The sequence below is a fragment of the Dendrobates tinctorius genome, unplaced genomic scaffold, assembly GCF_039654945.1.
Source record: "Dendrobates tinctorius isolate UK_male_01 unplaced genomic scaffold, ASM3965494v1 ptg000043l, whole genome shotgun sequence".
Lineage (NCBI taxonomy): Eukaryota > Metazoa > Chordata > Amphibia > Anura > Dendrobatidae > Dendrobates > Dendrobates tinctorius.
In genome coordinates, this window is record NW_027361711.1 from 37,856,495 (window position 1) to 37,881,712 (window position 25,218).

The 25,218-nt window shown below is 41.8% G+C and overlaps 1 protein-coding gene across 2 annotated transcripts in view; it reads right to left on the reverse strand.

Moving 5' to 3' along the window:
• The window catches only part of KCTD16 (potassium channel tetramerization domain containing 16), a 495,172-nt gene extending 470,684 nt beyond the window's left edge, over positions 1-24,488 (reverse strand). Inside the window, exons 1-2 of one of the 2 annotated variants that reach the window (XM_073575271.1) lie at positions 23,865-24,488; positions 22,567-23,678 (exon numbers count right to left, since the gene is read on the reverse strand). In XM_073575271.1, coding sequence (XP_073431372.1) covers positions 22,567-23,398 — 832 coding nt within the window. In that variant the 5' untranslated portion in view covers positions 23,399-23,678; positions 23,865-24,488. The other variant, XM_073575272.1, reaches the window with a different exon arrangement.
• Positions 24,489-25,218: the final 730 nt, after the last annotated feature.

Sequence of the window (25,218 nt, forward strand, 5' to 3'; positions counted from 1 at the left end):
TCTAAAAAAGGTTGTTTAAATATTACTCCTTTAGTATTTCATCAGACAAAGCATGGCGAAACTTGGGCAAACATCAACCATATGTAGATGTGACTTATGTGTAGAGAAGACTATGTAGATGTGATGTGAGTTTGTCCTTAGCTTCCATATTGTTCCCCAGTGCAAACCGTGGCGCTCCAGATTTATGCACAGTAGCCACAATAAAACAAGTTACCTTTTCATGCTCGCAGCTCATCTACAGAGATAGAAATGTGTCTGCCAATAATGACGTGAAGTGATATATCATAGGGCACTTCAGATAGTGTCAACCTGCAGTAGTGCAACCGTTATGTAAAATGTGGAGCTCTTGGGCGCCATTCCATTTCCCATAATGACATTTGTTCTCACAAATATTTTCACGGTGTAGCATATGTTTATGCTCCAACCACTTAGATACCAAATACGGAACATTTAATGACCAAGTGTATATTCTAGCCACATGTTGTATAACCTAATCATTTAGCAAATTTTACCAGTTTGGCCAAAAAATAAAGATGGCAAACTTGGTTAAATAAAAAGATCGTTACTATTTTACTTTAGAGGTCAGAAAATGGATTTGGCTTGTAAAATCCTCTAATAACAACCAATAAAAAGATTGATTTTAATTAACAGTGGTGTTTGTTCTGTGGCTCCAGTGCCAAATCTGCGGAGGAGATGTTAGTATTTAGATAACTGGTTGCTTTTGAGAACCTCCCTTGGTTACAATTCATTAACACAGATGCAACAGCTTGATGAATTACTGCTTATATAAACACAGTTGGCAGTTACTAATTAAATAATTATAATAGCACATAAGATGTAATATCCCACCAGAAACCTAATAAAGACCAGGCTGTCAATTGAATAGATTTGAAGGTAATGCAGAAAATATATCGTATTAGCAAATGTAATCATCACAATATTTAGCTCTGCTGGATTAGCATGAAACATGAAAACGGTAATGATGGTAAAAACAGTCATCCAAAATTGTTTAACTCTACATTTAAAAATAAAAAAAATCTAAAGTTCTGGACGTGTAAAAGATTTGACGATTGTAAAGTGATCGTCACTAATTAAAGGAAGATTGATTTGGCGCTGTGTATAATTGAAAATGTAAGCATACCAGTGTTTGATAGGAACAAATCTCAGCCGAAACGATCTAACAGATTTGAATTGCATTCATCTCATTACAATATGAAATTAGGTTGTTCAATAGATCTGAAAAAGAATAAAAAAACCAAAAACATTTTACAATATATATACCTTGGAAATCTTCATCAGTGCCCGACTCCTTATCGCAATTTCTCCAAAGCTTCCCATGAAAACAAATTGTTGTCTTTCTTTATATCATGTGCAGGTCCTTCTACCAACTGAAGGTGAACCTGCACTTTAAATGGAATCTGTCTGCAGCATTGCACACCACAAACTATTTACAGGTATTGCTATTTGCATGTACTGTAGCTCTTTCCAAAACTATTCAAGCAATAACCTTTTATAACTAGTCAGTTCTTTCGTTATTGAGAAATCAGTGTTTGAATTGAAATTCAAATGAGGCTGTAGCTCTGAACCTATGTCACTCCAGCTCTATTCCCCACCCATCACTTCCTTCTCATGCTTGACTGACAGCCTCTATACTACAGTTGTGTGAAAAAGTGTTTCCCCCTTCCTGATTTTCTTTTTTTTTGCATGTTTGTCACACTTAAATGTGGCACCTTCCAAATTCAGGAGTCACAAATGTCTGTGAACTCTGATGGTGTGAGAAGCCAGCTCTTTAGCCATTTTTACACACACATAGATGTAATTAGTGTTAGGGCTATTGTGAAGTTTGGTGGGTATCAGCTACTAAGCCCTGCACCCCTGGGACTGAGTGGTGCTGGAAATCAAGGAGGCCAGCCAGTGACTTTGCGGTGGTCACTGTCAGGACTGCAGTGGTGTCCTGCGCGGTTCACGAAGTGCCCAACTGCCAGTGTGTGGACACTTATACATAGAAAGCTGAAAGTCAGTCACTGATAGGACCGCCGACTGGACAAAAAAGTGCAGAAAGAGTATAGGATTAAATTATAGGTTATACTGAACATTTTCCCTTATCTTATACATAACGATAGATACATTGTACCGTCCAAAACCAGAATGGGCAGCGCCGGAGCCAGTGCATGCATGTAGGGTCGGTGGGCCGAGCTGGGGGGGTGGTCCCTCTTCTTACCGCGCAGAGACGAAACAGAGACAAGATGGAGGCAAGTTCAGGGTGCAACAGGTCCAAGCTTTATTCTCTGGCCGTCCACTTCACAGCCTCCACAGTATACCGCACTCCAAAGCAATACACTTTACTTTGCTTCCCTTGTCGGCCCTCCGTTTCCAGAGCCGCTTCTCACACCGTATTTTATACTAGGGACGTGTCTGCACACACCGTCCCCTCCTCACTCGTCGACGCTCCTGACAGGTCCGTCACTGTGGCCGCCTTAGGACCGTAAACCAACAGCGCTTCCACTGATCAGTCGTCGTGTCAAATACGGTGTCTCACACCCAGTGCCTCGTCCCTTCTGCGGTTCTTCCTGTCAGGACCACCCCCCCGACGTACTCTCTCCTCAGTCCCCCTGGTTTAGATTCTCCTCACAGCGCACAGACTGTCGCAGTCCTCCTGTCACTGGAGCTCCCCCTGGGGACTGGAACCTTCTGGAACCCTCCCTCAGTATTTATAGCTCTCCCGGTCCCCTGTCACTGTAGCCACGCCCCCATGACCAACGGTTTCTAAAGCCCTAAGCTGTTGTCAAGTCCTTTGCTCACACTCCTCCCTGCCATCTAATGGTCAACCCAAGGTACTGCACGTCCACTACACTTTCCTAGCTGTTTCCCCACTGTAATAACTGACACCTACCTACACTGTGAAAACCTTTCCTTCTTCACTCTGACTAGTCCGTCCTTCTGTCAGGTCACCTTCCCTACACTCCCCCTTCCTTTATCCATTGTCGTCCTCGACAATCGTCATCCCTGCCTTCGTCGTTCTGAAGCTACACCTACATTCTGTTGTCGGACCAGCTGTTCAGCCAAACCCTCTATCTGCGGGGGGCCAAACCATACTGGGAGCACTATGCTCTGAGCAGCCTACTGCTACTCACCAGCGCGCACGCCACATCACAACGTCTTTCAAATTGGGCTAGGTACACCCATATTCTCTCTATGGCGTGTACCTTCCCCTACTGTCACCATCCACTATTCGGTACGCCATGATCGAGGTCTCTTACCTTCCAGATCATTACCAGCGCCCGCCTTCCTCCTTCAGGGGTGTCCGTGGTGTTGGGGACCTGACCTAGGACGGCTCTCTCTCTCACGTCTTCCAACTCATTTTCCTTTCTTTCAATAACATGTCATGGTCAGCGTCCCGGTCTCCCAGACCTCCTCAACTCTTAGATCCCTACCGGATCTCACACTTTCCTTTGGTCCCGCAGACCTTCCCTTACCCGGACCTGTTGCATTTTGCTTTGGCATATTATACATTAAACAACTTTATAATAGCACAAGTACCCATTTTTATATATTTTTTTTGTTTTCTTTTGCTCATTTTAAAACCAACATATAACAACATAACATTGCATGTCTTTCTCCCCCCCTTCCTTGGACCTGAACACTCCTCCACTTCTCCGTACCCCCGTTCTGTCAAGTTTCAAATCAGTAAATAACATCCTGTAAGAGGAACATACTAAAAACAAACTCAGCACATAAAACATTTTTTTTTTAAACTAGAACTGTTCTCCAGAACCTGCACTACAGTGCACCGAACTCTCAACAGTCTACTTCACTACGCAGTGGCTAGTAGTTAGGGACCCCACAGCCGTGGAGCCCCCGGGGATACTAAGGGTGTCCATTCAAGTCCTCTTCTTTTCCATGTCGGCCTCTCCTTGAGTGTGGAGCAGGTTCCACACTTCCTGCTCCCGGGCCTTCTTCTTCCTGATCACCTCCGCTACCCACACGGAGGGAACAGCACGGGCCTTGGAGTCCGGTGGGCGGGACTCCGCTGAAAAAGACCGCAAGACAGAAACGGCCGAAGATTTCTGCGGCCCAGCAGCCGCTGGGGTCAGGTGGCAAATGGGGACAACTGGGTCCTCGGGGGCTGGAATCACAGGGCCCGCTAAGTCGGCCGCAGCCGACTCCAGCACCGGCATAACCGCGGCCTGAGGACAGGCCGCATCCACTACTTCCAACGGAGCCGCAGTAACTGCCGATTTCAACGATTCAGCTGCTATTAGCAGGGGAAGCGCAGCAGCGTCTTCTTTGGGTGAGCTCTGCACTGGTGACTCCGGGCGGGGTAGTTCGGGGACATGAGCGGGGTCCTCGCTCAGCTCCGCATACACCACGGGGCCCGTGGTAACTAGGCCTTCTGGTGCGCAGAGGGCCGTGTGCTGTGACAGAATGGTGGGGGCCGCTTGCGGAGGCACTGGTGGGGCCGGGGGTACTCTCACCTTCCCCGGCGCTGCGGCCTCCGTCTCACCATCACGCGGCTTTCCCCGCAGCCTCCGTTCCTCGCTCCACTGTCCTGCGGGCCTTTCCTCCAGACTCGGGGGCTCCGCGGAGAAGTCCTCTGCCGGTATTGGTGGCGGCCGCTCTCGCTGACTCCGCTCAGGCTCCGCTCCCCGGCTCAGCATCCCACTGCCTGTCCATGGTTTTGCAGATGACTTCTGGTGCAACTCCATCTCCTGCCGCCATTGCCACTCTAGGCGGCCAATGCCCCGACACCCGGAGCATCTCATACCGTCGGTTGGGCAGCACTCGAATGGCGTCAGACAGCCGCAACCAAGTTTTTCTTCTGTGCCACTCCCTCTGTGAGGTGGGGTGTCGGCAGGCCTCTCCACCCACCTGTCAGGGTCCAATATATGGAAGCGTCGATCTCCAGGCACATACTGCTTCTTTTTGGGGTACGTTGGAGGGGGTCCCAGTCCATTCTGAACAACTGCGAACACCCGGACCTCTCCTCTGCGCTGAAGCAATACCGCCATACTGCACAGTACCTGGTACCGCCCCGGATCCTCTGCTGGCCACACAGATCCGACACAGCGCTCCCAATTCATATTCCACAGGTAAGTCATTTGTAATCCACAGGTGTTTATAATCCATGCAGCATAGTCCAAGTCCTTTTCCATTACTTGAGGCAGGCCTGCCGCAGAAGATGATGTATTAGCGACGGCGATCCTGCCGACTACGCCAAATGTAGGGTTGGTGGATCGAGCTGGGGGGGTGGTCCCTCTTCTTACCGCGCAGAGACGAAACAGAGACAAGATGGAGGCAAGTTCAGGGTGCAACAGGTCCAAGCTTTATTCTCTGGCCGTCCACTTCACAGCCTCCACAGTATACCGCACTCCAAAGCAATACACTTTACTTTGCTTCCCTTGTCGGCCCTCCGTTTCCAGAGCCGCTTCTCACACCGTACTTTATACTAGGGACGTGTCTGCACACACCGTCCCCTCCTCACTCGTCGACGCTCCTGACAGGTCCGTCACTGTGGCCGCCTAAGGACCGTAAACCAACAGCGCTTCCACTGATCAGTCGTCGTGTCAAATACGGTGTCTCACACCCAGTGCCTCGTCCCTTCTGCGGTTCTTCTTGTCGGGACCACCCCCCTGACGTACTCTCTCCTCAGTCCCCCTAGTTTAGATTCTCCTCACAGCGCACAGACTGTCGCAGTCCTCCTGTCACTGGAGCTCCCCCTGGGGACTGGAACCTTCTGGAACCCTCCCTCAGTATTTATAGCTCTCCCGGTCCCCTGTCACTGTAAACACGCCCCCCATGACCAACGGTTTCTAAAGCCCTAAGCTGTTGTCAAGTCCTTTGCTCACACTCCTCCCTGCCATCTAATGGTCAACCCAAGGTACTGCACGTCCACTACACTTTCCTAGCTGTTTCCCCACTGTAATAACTGACACCTACCTACACTGTGCAAACCTTTCCTTCTTCACTCTGACTAGTCCGTCCGTCTGTCAGGTCACCTTCCCTACACTCACATAGTGCATTACGGCACCATTTTAATGAAGAATTGTAGTGCGTCAACATAGCAGGGCACATGAGTAGCCGGTCACTGTTATCCCTTTGGCCAGCGGTTGTGCATTGCTATGTTGATATTGTAGTACCTTACTTCAATAAAATGAAGACGGAGCCAGCGCTTGCGCATGCTGCGGTCTCCGGAGCCATTTTATTGAATGCACTGCATATGTGAATTCACAGATGCAGAGTCATTACAAAAATGGCACCTGATAGTGTGGTAAGTGCACGCTCTAACTTTGGCACCATTTTATTGAAGAATTCTTCGATAAAACAGTAGTGCGCAAGCACTGGCCATCACCATTATGCCTATAGCCAGTACGTGTACACTGCTATGCTGATTTTGTACTACATTACTTCAATAAAATGGTGCCATTTTGTAGAAGACAGAGTATAAATGTACCAATAAAATTGCTCACTAATTGGACGTAGAACGAGTTCAATAGCTAGAAATTATGTATAAATCTACTCAGCTCCCCCTGTTGTACAACATGGCGTCTGCAGATTGAACTGCATTTTCATGGAGACAGGTTCGCTTTAATAAGGGCTTTGATAACTCTAGTTTTTGGGTCTGGATTATTACAGAAAGACAGACAAGTTTGGGTAGTGAGCCGGTCATTATTTCCCATCCTGGCTTTCTGTGTAGACCTCAGTCAGCTGTAATAGGCAACCTGTGTAAGTAAGCAAAAGTCAGGCCTGTGCTCAGCTGAGCAGGGGTACATTTGTGTTCTTTTTTTTACTTGGAATATTTTGTATTTCTTTAGTATATTAACAATATGGTGCAGCAGCAACTGCACTAAAGTATGTGACTATCTCTAACTGTATTGGTCTCACTTTTGCCTATGTCTATGCAGCTAATCTTCCACAATAGACATACATATTACTGAGACATTTCAAAATAGTTTATAGATATACAGCGTATTTTGTGGATTACAAGATGCTCCGGATAATAAGACGTACCCCAAATTTTGGGGAGAAAAACCCTCAAACTCGCAGCCAGTAAGGCACTGTATATCCGCATTATAAGACGCACCCCAATTCCCCCCCCCAAAAAAATTTTGGGGAAAAAAAGTGTGTCTTATAATCAGAAAAATACGTTAAGTAGAAATAGTCCATTCCCTTAAGTTGGTGTCCACTGCTCTGAGAAGTCTCAGAAGATTTTGGACTATGGCTGCGGGCATTCCCATCAGAAGGTGCAATTTACCATCAATAAGAACATGCATTTGAATTTTAAAACTGTTCCTATAGGAAAAGGATTATGGGGAGGTTTTCATTGATCCCTTAGGCAGTATAAAACGTAGTAGTCTGCGCAACTGAGCGCATTACACACATTAAGCACTAAGATGTCCTACTCTGTGAGCCACTGTGGCTGAGCCCTTGTATTTCTTATCAGTAGCGCTTCACAGTAGCAGTAACATGGGATTACAAATTATAAAATTCCTAGGAAGATCTGCATCAACTATCATATAAAATCCTGTTATGGAGACCAAACTGCCGTCAGTGGATCGCATTTGTCCACGGCCTTTTTTAATTTTAACGTTAACTGAAAACATAAAAAAACTAAATGTCCACAAAAAAATTGCCATGAAAAGTTGCCGATACAGAAAATTGTCAACATTAAAAATTGCCCACACAGAAAATTGACCACATGGACAAAATAACAACAGTTTATCAAAAGTTTATTAACCCCTTCACAACATCTGCTGTACATGCATGGGCCATGTTGGAAGTGGGTGTATGGAGAAGGCTCCCGCATCAAGCCCACTCCATACCCAGCAGGTGAAGGCTGTGTAGTGCAACCAGGACCTGCAGATAACAATCGTGGGTGGAGCACTGCTCATCCCGTGATTGTTAACCTGCTAAATGCCGCAGTCAATACAGGGTGAGGGGGGTTGATAATAATGTTATATCTGTACAGCCGGGGTCAGACTGTACACAGCGATATAACATATTACAGCTCTTTGGGCAGAGGTGACAAATGTTGTTATTTTGTCCATGTGGGCAATTTTCTGTAGGGTAAGTTTTCCATGTTGACAACATTCCGTGTGGGCAATATTCTTTGTGGACAATTTTCTTGTTGGCATTAATGTATGTGGGCATTTTTCGGTGGCAATTTTTCTTTTAGGGATTTTTCTGGTCACCACTATAAATATCTGACAGTAGCTGCTCTCAGACAATATATTGAATTGAAACATTCAACCAGGGATTTAAAATTAAGTGTTTCACCTTGGCACCAGAAATTAATTTTTTTAAGTTTAAGCAAAATGGAAGTATACTGTGGTCACTGGTGCCAAGGATTTTGCAGACACAGACTTCAAACATGTTCTGCATTGTTAGTAATGATCAGATCCAATAGAGCATTGCGTCATCAGGTCTTGTACAAAATGACTCATAATATTAGTTAATAAAAGCTGAGGAATTTTTCCCCCTTTGAGACCGAAGCAGATCCATAACCTCAGTCAATATCTGGGTAGTCAAAATCTCCCATAATCACTACTGTGCAAAACGCTGCAATCCATAAGATATGATTTTACGGGTGACGAAATTGCACCAAAAAATGTTCTTTATCAGTTTACTTCCCTTTAGAATTTCATCCAGAAGATTTCAACGTCCTCTCAATCATCCCCACCCTATTGCCTCTTCCACATTCACTTTTATATCACTGCTAACACAAAGACAAACTCCTCATTCTTTCCAATTTGACGTCCTTCAAAAAGAGCTTGAAAATATGCAGATTTACAGTCAAATAATGTGAAAGGTCTAACCATGTCTCAGGGTCAGTAACTACATCAATTTGTTTCTCCAAAACCAAGGCCCCAAGCTCTCACATTTTCCTTGCTAGACTCGTGGTATTTAAGTTCTGTCCAGTTTTCAATATTTACTTTCAGAAATGCAATTTTCTGAAATTTTGATGGCGCGCTTGCCTTCACTGTTTGTAAAACATGGATCTCACTTTTCCTTGAGCTAATCTTTCTCCCACAGTCCATTTTCCCAGACCCTCTTACCTATCCATACTATTATTTTTTGCCTTGTCTTCCTACCTTTGTCCCTAATTTTAATACTTTGCCAGTGCCACTCCAGAAACAATTATTTTCCTTTGCACAGAAAACCTCCTTACATTCCGGAGCAAATTATCTCATGAATAACGATAGTATCCCAACGAAATGTCAGACCAGTCCTCTATAAACTGAATCATTCTTTTCTACACAAAGATTTAAAGGTTTTTTTCAGGAAAAAAAAGCAAAAACATGATTTGGCTTTTTCTTTAGAGAGTCCCCAAACCCCCCTGTTACCTTTATTTTTCACTCTCCTTCATACAACTACAACCTGCCTTGGGATCTGTTATTATTTACATCCTGAACATCTTGCTAGCTTTCACTCTGTGCCTTCAGGGTATAAAATGTTTTGGGGTGACCAAGTCAATGCACAGTCCATTTGAGAATCTGTGGTCAGAATTGAAGATTGCTGTTCACCATCTAAGGCCGGGGTCACACTTGCGAGAAACTCACACGAGTCTCGCGTCTCAATACCCGGCGGCACTTGGGAGGAGTGCTCAGTTGCATAGAAATACATGCAGCCAAACACTCCGGTCCCGAGTGCAGTCGGCAGTGCCGGGTATTGGGACGCGAGCTTGTGTGAGTTTCTCGTAAGTCTGATCCTGGCCACACTTGAAGGAGCTGGAGCAGTTTTGGCTTGAAGAATGGGCAAAAATCGCAGTGGCAAGATGTGGAAAACTCATAGAGACTTTTCCAAAGCAACTGGCAGCTGTAATTGCCACAAAATGGAGGCTTTACAAAGTACTGAGTTTAGAGGGGTGAACACTTATGCACACTGAAGTTTTCTGTTATTTTGTCCTATTTGTTATTTGCTTCACAATAAAAACAAAACCAAATGTTCACAGTTGTAGGCATGTTCTTTACATGAACTGATGCAAACACTAAAAAAACTCTGACATTCCAGGTTGTGGGGTAGCAAAACACAAAAAATGCCAATGGGGTAAATACTTTTGCAAGCCACTGTGAATACATGCTTTTAAAAATTCTTCTTCACTTCTGGACATGCGGCATGTGCTTCTGAAGCTGACAAGTATACCCCTGGCTCCAGAAACACGCTAACGTGGGCGAAGAGAGCCACGCACATGCGTGAGATATGCGTCAGCTGGCGATGGCACTTGGCACTTTTAAATCATGTGATCAAGTGATCATGCTGACAGGGTGAATAATTATAGCACAAATTACACCAATCAAGACATATCTAAGGCTACTTTCACACTGGCTTTTCTTGCGCTGCGCCTCGTGCGCATTCCAAACGCATGCAAAAAACGCATCAAGCATTTTGCATGTGTTTGCTGTTTTTAGGTACATGCGATTTTACCAGTTTTTTGCCATGTTAACTCTAAAAACGCATGCGCTTTTAAAAGCAGGCATGCGCATGTCCTAGCTCACACCTGCGATCCCATAGACTAATGTTATTTTGTGCACAAGCGTTTTTTGGCAGCAGTTAGGCGCACAGAAAAATGCAACATGTTGCGTCTGGCATGCCTGGGCGCTCACCTGGAAAAAACGCAGCGCACGAAAACGCACATGAATGCATACAAGCGCTATACCATGCGCCTGCCATGTTAAAGATAGGGGAGCAATACGCATGCGCACGAGGCGCAGCGCTAAAAAACGCAAGTGTGAAACCAGCCTAAATGCAACGCTCAGCTACTCATCCAGTCTACAGATTTACATTCGGCAGCAACAACTTTTGTTTTTGAACTCCCCTTTTTGCTAACAAGTCACTTTATTCAGCAAGCCCCTTACGGATACTTAATGTCGCTTCCTTCCAAAACTCTCAAGTCAAATCCCTAAATATTATATCTATAGCAGACTGAATTCACATTAAATAAGGCAATGTAGAGTTTGTGTTGGATTTAATATACTCCTGGTGGCTTAAATTTTGCAGGGAGAGGTCAAATTTTGCATTGATTGGGTACATTTCTGCCAAATTGCTACATCTCATTTTGGACTTATTTTTTTACATATCTAAAAATACTGTTTGCAGCCTCATGCCTTCATACATTAAAGATAAGTCTACATTTAGAATATATCATTTTTATATTTAAATTTAGTTATTACATTTTTATTTTTTTAACGCAGCATTACAACATATGAATTGTAGTCTTGCTAGAGCTTTTGGCCGCAATGTAAGTATATATACTTTTTCTACAAATAATCACTATCCAAAACATTTTATATAGGAACATAAATGATATACATACAGTATGTGTTCATTTATGAATTGTTACGCAACATTGTAAATTTGCAACCCAAAACTCAATATGGAAAGGCCTTCGTAGCTGATGCACCGCTTCTAGTCTGATTTCACAATTCTGTAATTGAATTATGAAGCTGACAACAAAGGACTCATTAAAATGAGAAGCTGCATTACATCCCCTCTCACCATGCATACAGGCGAGCTAATACATTTTTTACTGCTCTGCCTAGAAATGGAAAATCTCAGTTCTGTGCATATTAGTCATAGGAATAAAATCTCAAGAGCGAACTTAAAAGTGAATGCTAGGAGTGGGGCATATACTTCACATAATTATATATTTATTGCAACATGCAGAGGTTTAAACATTTTTTATTACGCTTGAGGCCTTGTGAAATTTTCATCGTTGGGAGAAAAATAGAATTTATTTAATCACTCAAAAATTGTAGAAAGAACAGATGACCGTGACAACAGCAGAAATTAAAACAATCATTTGGGATCCAAGCAAAGACTTGAAACCTAATTTCAGCCCAGCGCTGGACCTGAAATTGTTGGTTGGTCTTTTAGCTATGCATGAGAAGCCAGGCATCATCCCCAGCAATGACTGCTCCAAACTTTTGCTGCAGATTTTGCCTTAGGCTTTGTTCACACCTGCTCAGGTGTGATCGAAAAGGCGGAGTAAAGTATTTTTTTTTTGGCCAATCAAAAAGTATAATGCTGAAGTAGAGCGCAATCTCCCAGGTTTGGTAGCATGTGTGAAAAGTCAGGCATAGAATTGGATTTGTGCTTGAAGCCACTACTTATATTACTACTCTTCTTTTATATGCTTGATCTGAGGAGAGCTTCTGATTCATCGGAGAGCCAGTCAGCTCAGCTATGCAACCAGGAGATTGCATTTCCTCTGTAACTGGGGTGAATAGACCAGCCCCAGTTACAGGGGAAACAAGATTTAAAGAAAGTTTTTAAATGCTGCAATGCCCACCTGTCACAAAGTGACCGGCCCTGCGAGCCGCGACCCGACAATCGGTCGGTCACCAAACCAACAAAGACAAACAAGGGGACATCGGGGACACAATTACAATGGTGGGCCTTGCAATAGGGACTGGGGAAATGGACACCTCCTGCACTCTCCTAAGGAAGTGCCCTGAACTCTCCTGACGTTCCCTATACAGGTTCACCCTGTCGCCAACCAGGATACCTAGGTCCCTTACTTGCCCTGCACCTAACCCTTACTAGAGAACTGGCAAGTGCGGACACTCGTCCCACCGCTGCACTAATAAAACACCAAGGAAAAGTAACAGACAGGGAAAAACAAACAGCATTTAGCTTCCTCTGCTGTCATGCACTGGACAGCAGAGTAAGGCACCCAAACACCGCTTTCAGTTATATGGCCACTGCACCAGATAAGCTGCTAACACCACTGCTCCAGATAACTCCTCTCTTTAGAATGGTTGGTTTCCAAAGGACCTGTATTACCAACCGTCAGCTGGTGTACCAGGTGACCTCATATAGGAAGGTGGGAGTGGTTTGCAGCAGCAGACTAACTAAACATGTAGTAACACCAGCGGCCACCGGGGGGAAAACCTACCAGCAGACTAACTAAACCTGTAGTAACACCAGCAGCAATTGAGGGCAAAAACTAATATTAACCCCAGATGGCCTGAAAGGAAAAAAGTTTATATAAGAGAATCCAGAATCTGACACAGATCCAAAAATGGATCATGATACCACCATTACTGTATGAACAATCCTCCAAATGTGCCTGGTCAGGAACAGGGGTAAATGGCCTAGTCCTGAACTGGTTAACAGAATGACAAGGATAACAAGTATAAATAATTTGTAATCTATTTATTATGCTTTGTGCTGCAGAAAAGGTTTTATTTACTGTATATTTAGCAGCCAGGTATCAGATATGTAGCGTGCCCTCTTATGCCAATCCAGTTGTTGGTTAGTGAGAGTGCGACCATGGTGATCCATCTGTGAGACACCATGGGCATGTCAATAAATGGTATCTTTTTTAGACAGGTTGTGTCAACCCAAGTTTGGAATTTAGTAATAATTAAATTACAATTGTTGTAAATTTTATCTCACACGCATTGTATATCCAGTGATGCGGAACTGGATGAGCAGCACGTATTTATACTGCTCCCCTATTACACTTCTCCAGTTGTCCCAAGCATCATATCAAAGCTGGTATTTCAACAGGACAGCTCCTTTCTCCCCGACACGTGTATACGTTCATGAGAAAACAATCTCTTCTGTGGAGGAAATCTTAAAAGATCACCTATCCTAGAAAAAAACAACACTTTTTTATAGAATACATAGGTAGCCACAAAGAAAACTTGCTACAGCTACAAGAGCACTTCTACAATCTGAAGGTGAGACTTATCACCACCTACCACAGCGAGATGACATTAGACATATCTTTGGCGGGCTAAAAAACAAATCTCCCATTATGCACTAATCTGTAATTTTTAGGATCTTATTTAGTGATGAGCGAGTATACTCATTGCTCGGATTTCCGCGAGCATGCTCGGGTGTCCTCCGAGTATTTTGGCGTGCTCGTAGATTAAGTTTTTGACGACACAGCTGCATGACTTGCAGCTGCTAGACAGCCTGAATACATGTGGGGATTCCCTAACAAACAGGCATTCCACACATGTATTTAGGCTGTCTAGCAGCCGCAAATCATGCTGCTGCATTGACAAAAACGAAATCTCCGAGCACGCCAAAATACTCGGAGGACACCCGAACAACGAGTATACTCGCTGATCACCAATCCTATTATAATTGGCCTACAAAATGATATTGATATGAACCAATAAATTGAGTTTTGACATGATGAATTGAAAGAACCTTTTATTTTTTTTCTACTTTTTTATATTTTTTGTTGATTGTAGCAATTTAAAAAAATTGTCTTCTATTTTATTTTTTATTCCCATGGACAGCTGTTTGTGGAAAAAGAGCATCCAGAATTTTCTAAATTAGGGCAACTTTTTTTGATGTTATCATGTACTACTGCAAGCCATCGTTACATTGATCAAGCACTGCTACAAAAAAGCTGTATTTTTAATAAAGTTGCACATAGATTAGTTTTTCTGCATATAAATTATGTAGAGACAGAGAACAGTTACTCCTGTTACCATGTCAATAATAATTACATTCTCCTAAACTTTAGTCAACCAGAGGTGAACCTAAGTGTTTAGCTTGGAAAATTAGGCTGTAAATTCCCTAGATAACCAAAAAAAAAAAAGAAACATATATAGATATATATATAAACAATCGTCTTTAAAATAGATAAAACGGAGAACACTGAACGAGGTCAGCAGAGGAATAAAGGGTAAAAATAATGATGTGTTGCAAGTTCAAGGTCTAACGGCTGTTGGGAAATTGGGAGAGAGGATGACAGCTTGGAGGTTGTAGAATATCTGTAATAAAAAGTATACAAGAAAATGTGAAAGAAAAGAGAATGTGGCAGGTGGTGATAACACCCGGTAACCTCAGTCATAGAATAAACTGGAGATACACATAGAAAGAGATAGTATGGAGAGATGCAATTCTGCTATAGGGACCAAATGGTTCTAAAAATAGGAATAATTGGAGGAACTAATAAAGTAAAAGAGAGAAAGGAAATAAAAGGTAACTTATGTATGAAGGCTGCTCCATTATACAATTCGGAAATGTTAAATATGACACCAAAACTGACCAGAATCATCAGAGGTGATGAAGTAAAGCAAGTATGGAGATCAATAATATCTAACCTCTAGTATAACGAGAGACGGTCATTAACTATTTGGCCCACATTCAGTTTGGTGGTCTAAAGGGACTGTCAGCACAGTGACTGGTCAAAAAAAAGTGCAGGAACTTGGTTTACCCTTGGCATGGCCAAACAACTCAGTGCACCTTCTCACCTACTTGTTTTCCATCTATCTCTGCCTTTACCTGACTCTATAAAGTCAGAACTGCCAATCAAAGAAGAGAGGTGTGGAGATAGAGGGACAACAAGAAGTTGTATTTAAATGAATGTTTGGATGCCGCATGTACTTGGTTTGAACAGTCATTCTGTGCTGACAGTCCCTTTAATGTGTTGAGAGTGGCCGATGCTGTGTTGGTGTACGTGACCCTTGTTCAAGAGTTACACAAAGTAATTTTACCATAATCATCAATGATACCGACTACCCCCAAAAAAAATTCTTATGCCGATGTTGTCCCTAAGTACAGCTTCACGTTTGCTTGTGCGCTTTAGACAGCCCCATCTTTTAGGTTTGATCTTCAACAAATTCAACAGGAACGCTGCAAGTAAAGCTGTGATGTTGGTTTCCTACTAATGTTTTTTAAAGCACAATCTTGTATCTATTACACCACAACACAGTAAACTATCTAAAGCAAATCAATGAAAAGAAATGTCCAGTTTAGAACATACTGGATCACTGAAAAGGCCATATATACTGATACAATGGCCAGGTAAAATAGCAGAACTGGCGATGTCACCCACCTTTGCGTCTGAACATAAGACACTTCTTGTATCTAATTTATCTAATCTGCCAAATATATATATATATATATATATATATATATATATATAGCTCTGGCAAAAATTATGAGACCACTGCAAAATTTTCAGTTTGTCTGATTTTTCTCTTTATAGGTATATTTTTGAGTAAAATGTAAATTGCTCTTTTATTCTATAAACTACTGACAACACGTCTCCGAATTTCCAAGCACTAAATTTTGTATTTATTTTCAGAAAATGAGAAATGGTCAAAATAACAAAAAAATGCAGTGCTTGCAGACCTCAAATAATGCTAAGAAAATAAGTTCATAATCATTTAGAAACAACAACACTAATGTTTTAACTCAGGAAGACTTCAGAAATCAATATTTTGTGGAATAACCATGATTTTTAATCACAGCTTTCATGTGTCTTGGCATGCTTTCCACCAGTCTTTCACACTGCTTTTGGGTGACGTTATGCCACTCCTGGTACAAACATTTAAGCAGTTCTTTGTTTGATGGCTTGTGACTATCCATCTTCCTCTTTTTACATTCCAGAGGTTCTCAATGAGGTTCAGATCTGGAGATTGGGCTGGCCATGACAGGGATTTGATGTGGTGGTCCTTCGTCCACACATTGATTGACCTAGCTGTGTGGCATGCTGCATTTTCCTGCTGAAAAAAACAGTCCTCAGAGTTGGGGAACATTGCCTGAGCAGAAGGAATCAACTGTTTTTCCAGTATAACCTTGTATGCAGCTTGATTCATACATCCTTCACAAAGATTAACCTGCCCAATTCCAGCCTTTCTGAAGCATCCCCAGATCATCACCGATCATCCACCAAATTTTACAGTGGATGCAAGACACTGTGGCTTGTACGTCTCTCCAGGTCTCCGTCTAACCATTAGACGACCAGGTGTTGGGCAAAGCTGGAAATTAGACTCATCAGAGAAGATTACCTTACTCCAGTCCCCTATGGTCCAATCTTTATGGTCTTTAGCAAACTTCAACCTGGCTCTCCTTTGCTTCTCATTGATGAAAGGCTTTTTTCTAGCTTTACATGACTTGAGACATGCCTCTAGGAGCCTGTTATGAACTGTTCTTGCCATGAGCTTCACCCCAGCTGCCATTTGCCATTCCTTTTGTAGGTCACTTGATGTTATCCTGCAGTTGCTGAGTGACATTCGAATAAGATGACGGTCATCCCGGTCAGTGGAGAGTCGTTTTCGCCCTCTGTCGGTCTGTAGCTTTGTTGCCCCCAATGTCTGCTGCTTTACCTTGTTGTAATGGACTGCCATCTTAGAAATTTTAAGGATGGAGGCAACATGACTCTCACTGTATCCCTCTGCTAGTAGAGCCAGAATTGAGCCCTTCTTTTCCTCACTCAAGACTTTTCTTTTCAACTCCTTTGACATGGTTAAAAGTTATTTTTTTATTCCTATTACTTTTGGGATATTATTAACACTTGTTTTGCCATCCAGCTTGTCCTATTGCAAGAGGATTGTGAACACCACAGCAGGGTTTTTTATACTTTATTTCATTACATGAGATTTGGTTCAGGTGATCACCTAATCAGAATGGAATGGCTGTCAGACATGTAGAGAAGCTGATTTTTGTAAAACTGTGCAGTAGTGTCATAATTTTTGCCAGCGCTGTATATATAATTGATCAGGTAACCACAAGTTGATGGCTCACATGTACCTACAGGAGAAAGGGCATATGTTTCTGATGCCTTCTGGATCAGTGCTGTAGGACAAATATGCAATTTTTAAATGACTGTTCAATCCAAGTGCAAGCACTCAGTGCATCATGGCCAAACATTTACCTACATCTTCCAACCCGTTTGCTTTCCCTTCTTATGTCCACCCCCTCTTCTTTGTTTTGATTGACAGCTCTGGTTTCATAGAACCAGAGAATGGAGGAGATAGAAGGAAACCAAGAAGGTGGGAGGTGATGTTTGGCCCTGCCATAAAACACAGAGCGACTACTTGTTTTACCAGTTATCCTGTGCTAACAGTCTCTTTAATTAAAGAAGCCCTGCCATTAAGTTTTTGTAATAAATGTGTGTATATGTGCATGTAGTATAGTGTGAGTGTAATAATATATTAATCTATTCCTGCCCTTTCCAGTGTTCTGCGACAAACGGACCACGCACACCCATACAAGTCTAAAACATTGGACTGTACTTGGATGTCATCTGAGTGCAGTCTGATGTACACACACAGACAATGGAGGAGATGGATGAATCAAGTTCTCCATCTGCGATTCTCTCATGCGAGAGCATCGGATTAGAGCAAATTTTTCAAAATTCGGTTCCGATTATGATCGGCGGTGAATATTGCAATTGCAATATTCGCCGAACGTCATTGGAGTCAATGGGAGTAGAAATGAATGTTCGGGACTGATCATCAAACATAAATTCATCACAAATAGGGTAATAATATGGCATGAATATGGCACATTCAGATTCGGTGACCGATTCCGAACAAATCTAAATCGGATCACAGTAACCAGAGTATTTGCATATTCGGCCCAATTCTCCCACATGAATCTATGCGAGTGTGAGCGAGTTCTAAGAGACTTGCGTCTAACGTATACAGTGAACTGGCTTGGTGACATGACTTAGATGCGGCGATGGACACCCACCGGGGAGAGTGGCAGTAGGTGTGTGTATTATCACAGACACTACATTACATCCACATACACACATTTAATTAATTAAAAAACTAAACCTGAGTGTTTCTTTAAGTGTGTCCCAACTTTTAGACTGTGTTCACACCGCATGTTTTCTGTGTTTTCACCAAAAGAGGCTTCTCCAATCACTGCCTTTTTAGATGCCTTTTGCCCTTCATTTAATGCAGATTTGAAGCTGGTTTTATGCTTTAGTACAAAAAAATTGCAATTGTGTTTTTTTCCCTGCACTTTTTCGAGCTCTCCTCGTGGGAGCATGTAGAGAAAAAAAAACACACCACAAAAACAATTAAACAGTGCACACTAAAAAAAAAAAAAGAAAAAACCCGCAGCATTTATTCTCTGTGTGAACACAGCCTTATTGTAGTTATGGCTGAGGATTATAGCGGACACATGATATTTCCTTCACTGGACAGATAAGCATACATATGCAGTCATTTCTAGAAGAAAAGCAATAAGAAATAAAATCTTTCCTGTGACCTGTATTTTCCGCGCACTACCAGCTTTATCACACGACATACTGTTTCAGATTAGTAACTATAAATTATCATGCTATATCAATTGAACTGATGACCCCGGCGGGAGCGCAGCGTTGGAAGGAGGGGTATTGCCATCTAATTAAATCCTTCGCCTAGGTCATTCCTCTTTAGAGTTAAATCACAAGCTGCAGATTTATTGCAAACATTTTGGCGACTGATAATCAGTTCAGTTCATGGGGAAAGGTTTGTCATGGTGTCAAATAATAATTTCTAAACTCCTCATTTACATAAATGGGACCTTATCTGCCTAATTCTGGCAGGAGAGAGCTCGGAATCTGTTATTATCAACCCCTTGGATCCGACCCTAAATGTCATCCTGGGTTGGTATGTATGTACAATGCTCACAACAGTTATTGGTCGAATGAAGCAATAAATAGAAATCTAATGAGAATACAAACCTAATTTTAGAGATTCACATAATTGTATGTTACTCGTCCTCTAAGGATCATAGAATAGTTTCCCTGTCATCAGCTGATGTGGAAAATTAAAGTGCAATATAACTTATATTTATATTTCTACAGTACATCGGTGGAATTGTCAAGCCTGCTTTTAACTAAAGACATGCTGAACTCTAGTAGGCAGCTTCTTTTTCAATAGTAATAGCCCTGGTATAAAAAATAATTGAGGTTGTCATTTGTATGGTGATATCAGCACTATTATGACCATAAAAACACACTATACTCACACATTTCATAGGCTTCTCCAGTGTAAAGAAGTTATCGCTTATCCATAATTAAGTGATCGGTGGGAATCTGAGGACATGCACCGATCAGCAGATTTCTCTACGACACAATGTGGTGGCAGTGCGCTTGCTCGACCTCCGCTCCATTCATTCCCTATGTGACTGCCGGGAGCTATGGATTCTTGGCAGACCCATAGCGAATGGATGGATCAGCTATCAGACATGCGTTTTGAAAAATAGATAAAAAATGCTAATTTTGCTGATCAATGTGGATCCACCACCACCGATGAACAAGTTATCACCTATCCCTTAGATAGGTGGTAAAGGGATTCTCAGTGAAAACACAATAACTAATTTGTCTTTAGTTTTCACAAAACATTACTATAATTTCAGAAAAAAAAGCTTATTTGGATGTAGACATTGATGGAGAGTCAGAGTTTTTATTGGTCATTGAGTGTCCATAAGTGCAAAAGATTGACTATAAACAGTGTTCGGTATCTACTGCTTTTCTTTCTCTTGCCACAATAGCACCAGAAGAAGAAGGTAGAGAAGAAGTGTCCATCAAAGCATTTTACCAAACTGAAAAGATACTAAAGACCACAGCCACATAATCTACCGATAAGAGGAGGAAAAAAAAGATTGTCTTGGTACACGTATATGTCGATCTGAAGACCTCTTATCAGTTTGAACCTACTTTCAACAGTAGATGCATGTTCCTCTCCACACAGGCTCCAGGAAATGCAAGCACATGGTAAATTATGCTCATGATAATTATCAATATGTATCAGGAGTAATGAAAAGCATTTCTTCTAATAATTTTTAGAGTTGCAGTATAAATGAAGTCTAAAGAGAGCAGTAAAGATTTGGGCACTCAGATAATGTGGTCGTCACACAGGAGTGTCCTTAGTTTTGGCCCCATCCTCGATAAGCCTGAGGGAACATTTTGCAAATCAGAACACCTCTCTCTCCAGGAGACTTAGTCCAGCCTATAACATGGATACTCATATAGTCAAAATGGGAAAGAAATGACTGGCTAACCCCTCCCATCAGAGTAAAAACCAAGTGCCAAGGGGATCAGGAGCCAGAAAAGTAGCAATCACCAGATCAATGTCAACATCAATGTTGTCATAACGGGTAATTCATATAAATGTCTATTTTGTGACTTAAGACATAAAAGAAAATCCGCGAGAACTCAGAAATAGAAAGTTAAGAGGACTACCAGCACTGACACAACCAATATATATATATATATATAAGCAGTGTCTCCACTACATGAACTAAACCATAGCTCAACATTTGAGACCTTTACCGCTAAATCCTTCTTCCAAAGGTTTCCCAATGGCACAGAGTTTTCTAAGTCCGAGCGCAGAAGGGGAGACCCACAGTATTAGAAAACGTTCAAATTTGGTCGAACCGGTGCAAAAGGGGTCCGTATATATTTTCGGTCAGTTACGATACATTGCTTCATTTGGATTACTATTAAAAGGAGGAACTGAAAAAAATGATATATTTGAAATATATTACACACATACAAAATGCATAAATGAAAAAGGGCACAAAAGTAAATTATTTATATAAAACCCATCAATCAGTGCAGTTCTACGACATTCAATCAAAATTCTGCTTGTCAATACACTCCCCACCCAATTCCTATAATTATAACGATAGTTCCTGCCTCTCCTCGGCATTCGATATAGCTTGCCAAAACTCCAGGACATGAGATCACAACTATATAGATCAATGACCAGCCTACAGCACACATAAAATACAATGACATTGCTGGTTAATATTAGAAGGAAGGTATCACTCATTACATATCAAAAAAAATCCTTTGAGACCTAGAAAAGAGAAATCTATACATCCAATAAATATTCTAATGTAACATATGTCAGGCATTATGTAACAGTCTAAAGCAGGTATACAAACTCTGATCTCTAATATGCTGAATCCTTTCATAAATAATGACTTATTACATCTGGTTCCAAATTTGTATGTGTGGGTTAACCTGGCATAACCCCTGAAAAAGTCAACTATGACCCTTGACTGGAAAGTCTACAAATATAGCCTTTTGGAACAAAATCCACAAAAATTGAATTGATTTTCAACAATGCCTTAAGAGATATAAAAACCAATTTAGCTAAACTCTCAAGACTCATATCAGACCTTTGTCAGGGATCTATTTTTCTCAATGTGCTCCTGAAAAAGCACATAAATTACATACCCATCATATATATCCTTAGTAAAGCCAAAATACCCCAGATCATGGTACCTGTTTAACCCGCATGGTTCTTATAAGGACTAAAACATTACAGATTTATAGTTTTATTCATACACCACACATTCTACATTCAGATGGCATTAATAGGAACCTTAAAGGATTAGGCATTGAAAATATGAACATATCCAACTTTTCTATTTTTTGGTTTTAAATCTTTCATAAAGCCAGCAAGAGGCAGCCTGTGGCTAGCTGTGCCATAACCATGCACTGAACAAGTGTACTAGTCATATAAATATAAAAGCCAAGTACTGAAAATTCATTTCTAAGTATCCCGCATGAAAGGAGAGCAAATCAAAAGATTTACTGCCTCCTCTAATCCCATCCCAGCTTCTCCCCTTCTTTTAGCTGTAAATGCTTGGCTACTGTGTGAGAATGACATCCTGTTGATTTATAAAGTAAGGCACAGCAGTCAGCTCCAGCCCAATAACATTTCCTCTGGCCTCTAGTGCCACCTAGACATAGGATTTCAAGTTTCATTTAATCATCGGTGCTTTTAAATTAACACAATAGGCTCCATATTTATACTCCAGAAAACATTATTGTATGTCATGGTATGGCTTGAGTTGAGTAGTACTTACGGTAAAAAACGTATTCTGTATAACTGGACCAGATCTTGTCATCAGTATACTGATTGACGAATGAAGCCGTCACTGAGGAGTTACAGGCTACCATATGGAATCCACACTCTGACAACATGTCAAATGCTCGCTCTAGATGCTTGAACTTGAGATAAAACCTTGAGGTGTATTTTTCTGGTGCTCGGTCTGGATCTCTGCTTTCATTTAATGTTTCTCCAAAAACCTCTTTGGCGAGAGAGATACGACCGCAAACCAGAATTCTTGGAACTCTGCGAAACTTTGCATCCGCTTGACTTTCTCGGCCCATAGTGCAAGATCCCCTATAACCAACAGTGATGAAGCCCCATTTTCTGTCTGAAGGCATCAAAGAAGATGATGGGCATATTCTTGTTTCACTTCCTTGGGACACTTCCTCAAAGTCACTATGGCAGTAGTCATCAGGACTCTGTTTTACTTCATCAGGTGCTAAGATCTTCACAAGTTCAGGGAGCATGAAGTATTCAGCTTCTCTTTTCAATCTCCCTTTTTCCGGAAAGTGATCTGGCAAGACCACTTGTCTGTCTCTGAGGAAGTCAAGCACGTAACGGAAAAGAAACCCATCTCGGTCAATAAAGAATCGTCCTTTGGCATCTTTGGCCAGGTCATTTATAGAGTCCCTTTTTGAGGTGAACATTTTCCATAGCAAAGAATGGGGTATACTAGTCAACGTTGAATGGCGTGTAAAGTAAACTTGCCCACCGACATTTAATTCAACTACCTCTGGAAAAGATTGCAGGATGGTCCCTTGGTCTCTAGGTGGAGCATAAGTTCTGCAGTTTCCACTCAGAGCCATTGTGCTTTTTTTTTTTTTTTTTAACAGATTCCACTAATTTTGGTACAAATTGTTCATGAATTTTAAAATCGAAGTGAAAAACTGAAATATATATTCCCAAGATGCAACAACTCTGCTGATTCTGAATTTCTTGGTCATGAATTCAGTTACAACTGGTCAGTAACATAGCAGTCTGAGTGTGAGATCAAATAGTAACTTGCTAAAAAGGCATAAAAAGGGTACACGTCACCCTGAAGTCTCTGGATGCAAGGTCACACGGAATGAACAGACGCACAAGGATCTGTCAAAAGAGAATATTTGTAAAGTTCTTAGAGAGGGAAAATGATAAAAACAGTATAAATCATATAAATTGTTTACGTACCTAAAGAAATCTCTGCAAGTCATTTACATTCTAGGAAAACATTGACATTGTATATGCTGTACGTTAAAAGTGAAAATCTAGATGACAGTGATAAAATGACTGTACCTGTGTTGCATAATCCTTTCATGTGGAAAAGATGACACTTTAGACACACAGTAATAGAAATAAATATAAAATAATCGAAAAGTATGGAAAAGGTGTAGCTCCTTGCAAGTGCAGAAAGTTGGCAGCTCCTGGGTAGCAGAGGCTATGATGCCTTTTTTCAGTTGTAGTTGTCAGCAAAAAAAAAAAAAAACACACTAAAAATAATACAAAAAAATACAGGCTCCTTAATAGGGGAGAGGAAAAAAAGCTTTCTCCAGATGGGATGCTGATTTCTAAATGTCTTGTAAAAAGCTCTCATTCATAGCAGGCAGCCAGCATGGAGCAGGGTGCACATCAGATACTCCAGGTACTAGCAGGAACATACTTCCAGGTAGGGACAGGGGGAGCAGGCAGGCAGCAGCACCGGCTGACTCTTCAGCTCTGGGTGCTCTGATGCTTGGTTGCTGAGCCTGCTCTAGCTGCTGCGCTGGGTGGATCCACAGTTCCCAGGGCTGTTCTGAGATGGTGCTATTTCAGCAGTGCAGGGAAGAAACCAACCAGGGAAATAACTATTACATCATCTTAAAGGAATATAGCTGTGAAGGAAAAAAAAAATAAAAGCAGAGGATCCATTTGTGAGCTGTCAACGCTCCAAACAGGTGAAAATATGAAAGTGCGAAGAGCAGTTTACACCGTACCTATCCCCTGGGCGATTTAACCTATTAACCTCCATTTAAGTTGTCACATCAAGCGTTGATTCTAATTGGTTATGTTGTCGCAGATTACAGCAATTAGGGACAAAGCTGTGCTTTGCAATTACAGCCTTATCTCGTCGGCTGCAAAATGTATTTTATGCTAGCAGGCTGTTGTCACTGTTTGGCTAGCAATAACAAGCCATTACGCTGCAATTAGGGCTGCATTATATTGTGATCTTACAGATTTCGGTACAAAATACTAAAAATCGACCGAATATTTCACTAGGCTGAAGAACGATGTTCTAACATAGGATCATGGTATTTCTGTGCAAGTTCACATGGGGGCACCAGTATACAGCACAGTTATCAGCTGTCCACGTGCAATACACATGTGTAGCCCATAGAGGGCCATGATACGTATATAGTATCTGTGTATCCATCAAATCTAAGTACCCATCAGTTCTAGAAGTTCTATAAGTTGATGAATTGTGATAGCTAGGCTAGGTCAGATCATGTTCAAAATGGACAGAGCAATGGTGGTAATGCAGTAGTTAATGCCTACAAAAAGAGGTCCAAGAAAGAGCTGCCGGTGAATCAGCCTTCTGCCGGAAAGCCAACAGTAGGGACATTATTATCTAACAGTATAGGTTGATTTTAGCTTTTGTTGAACTCGCATGATT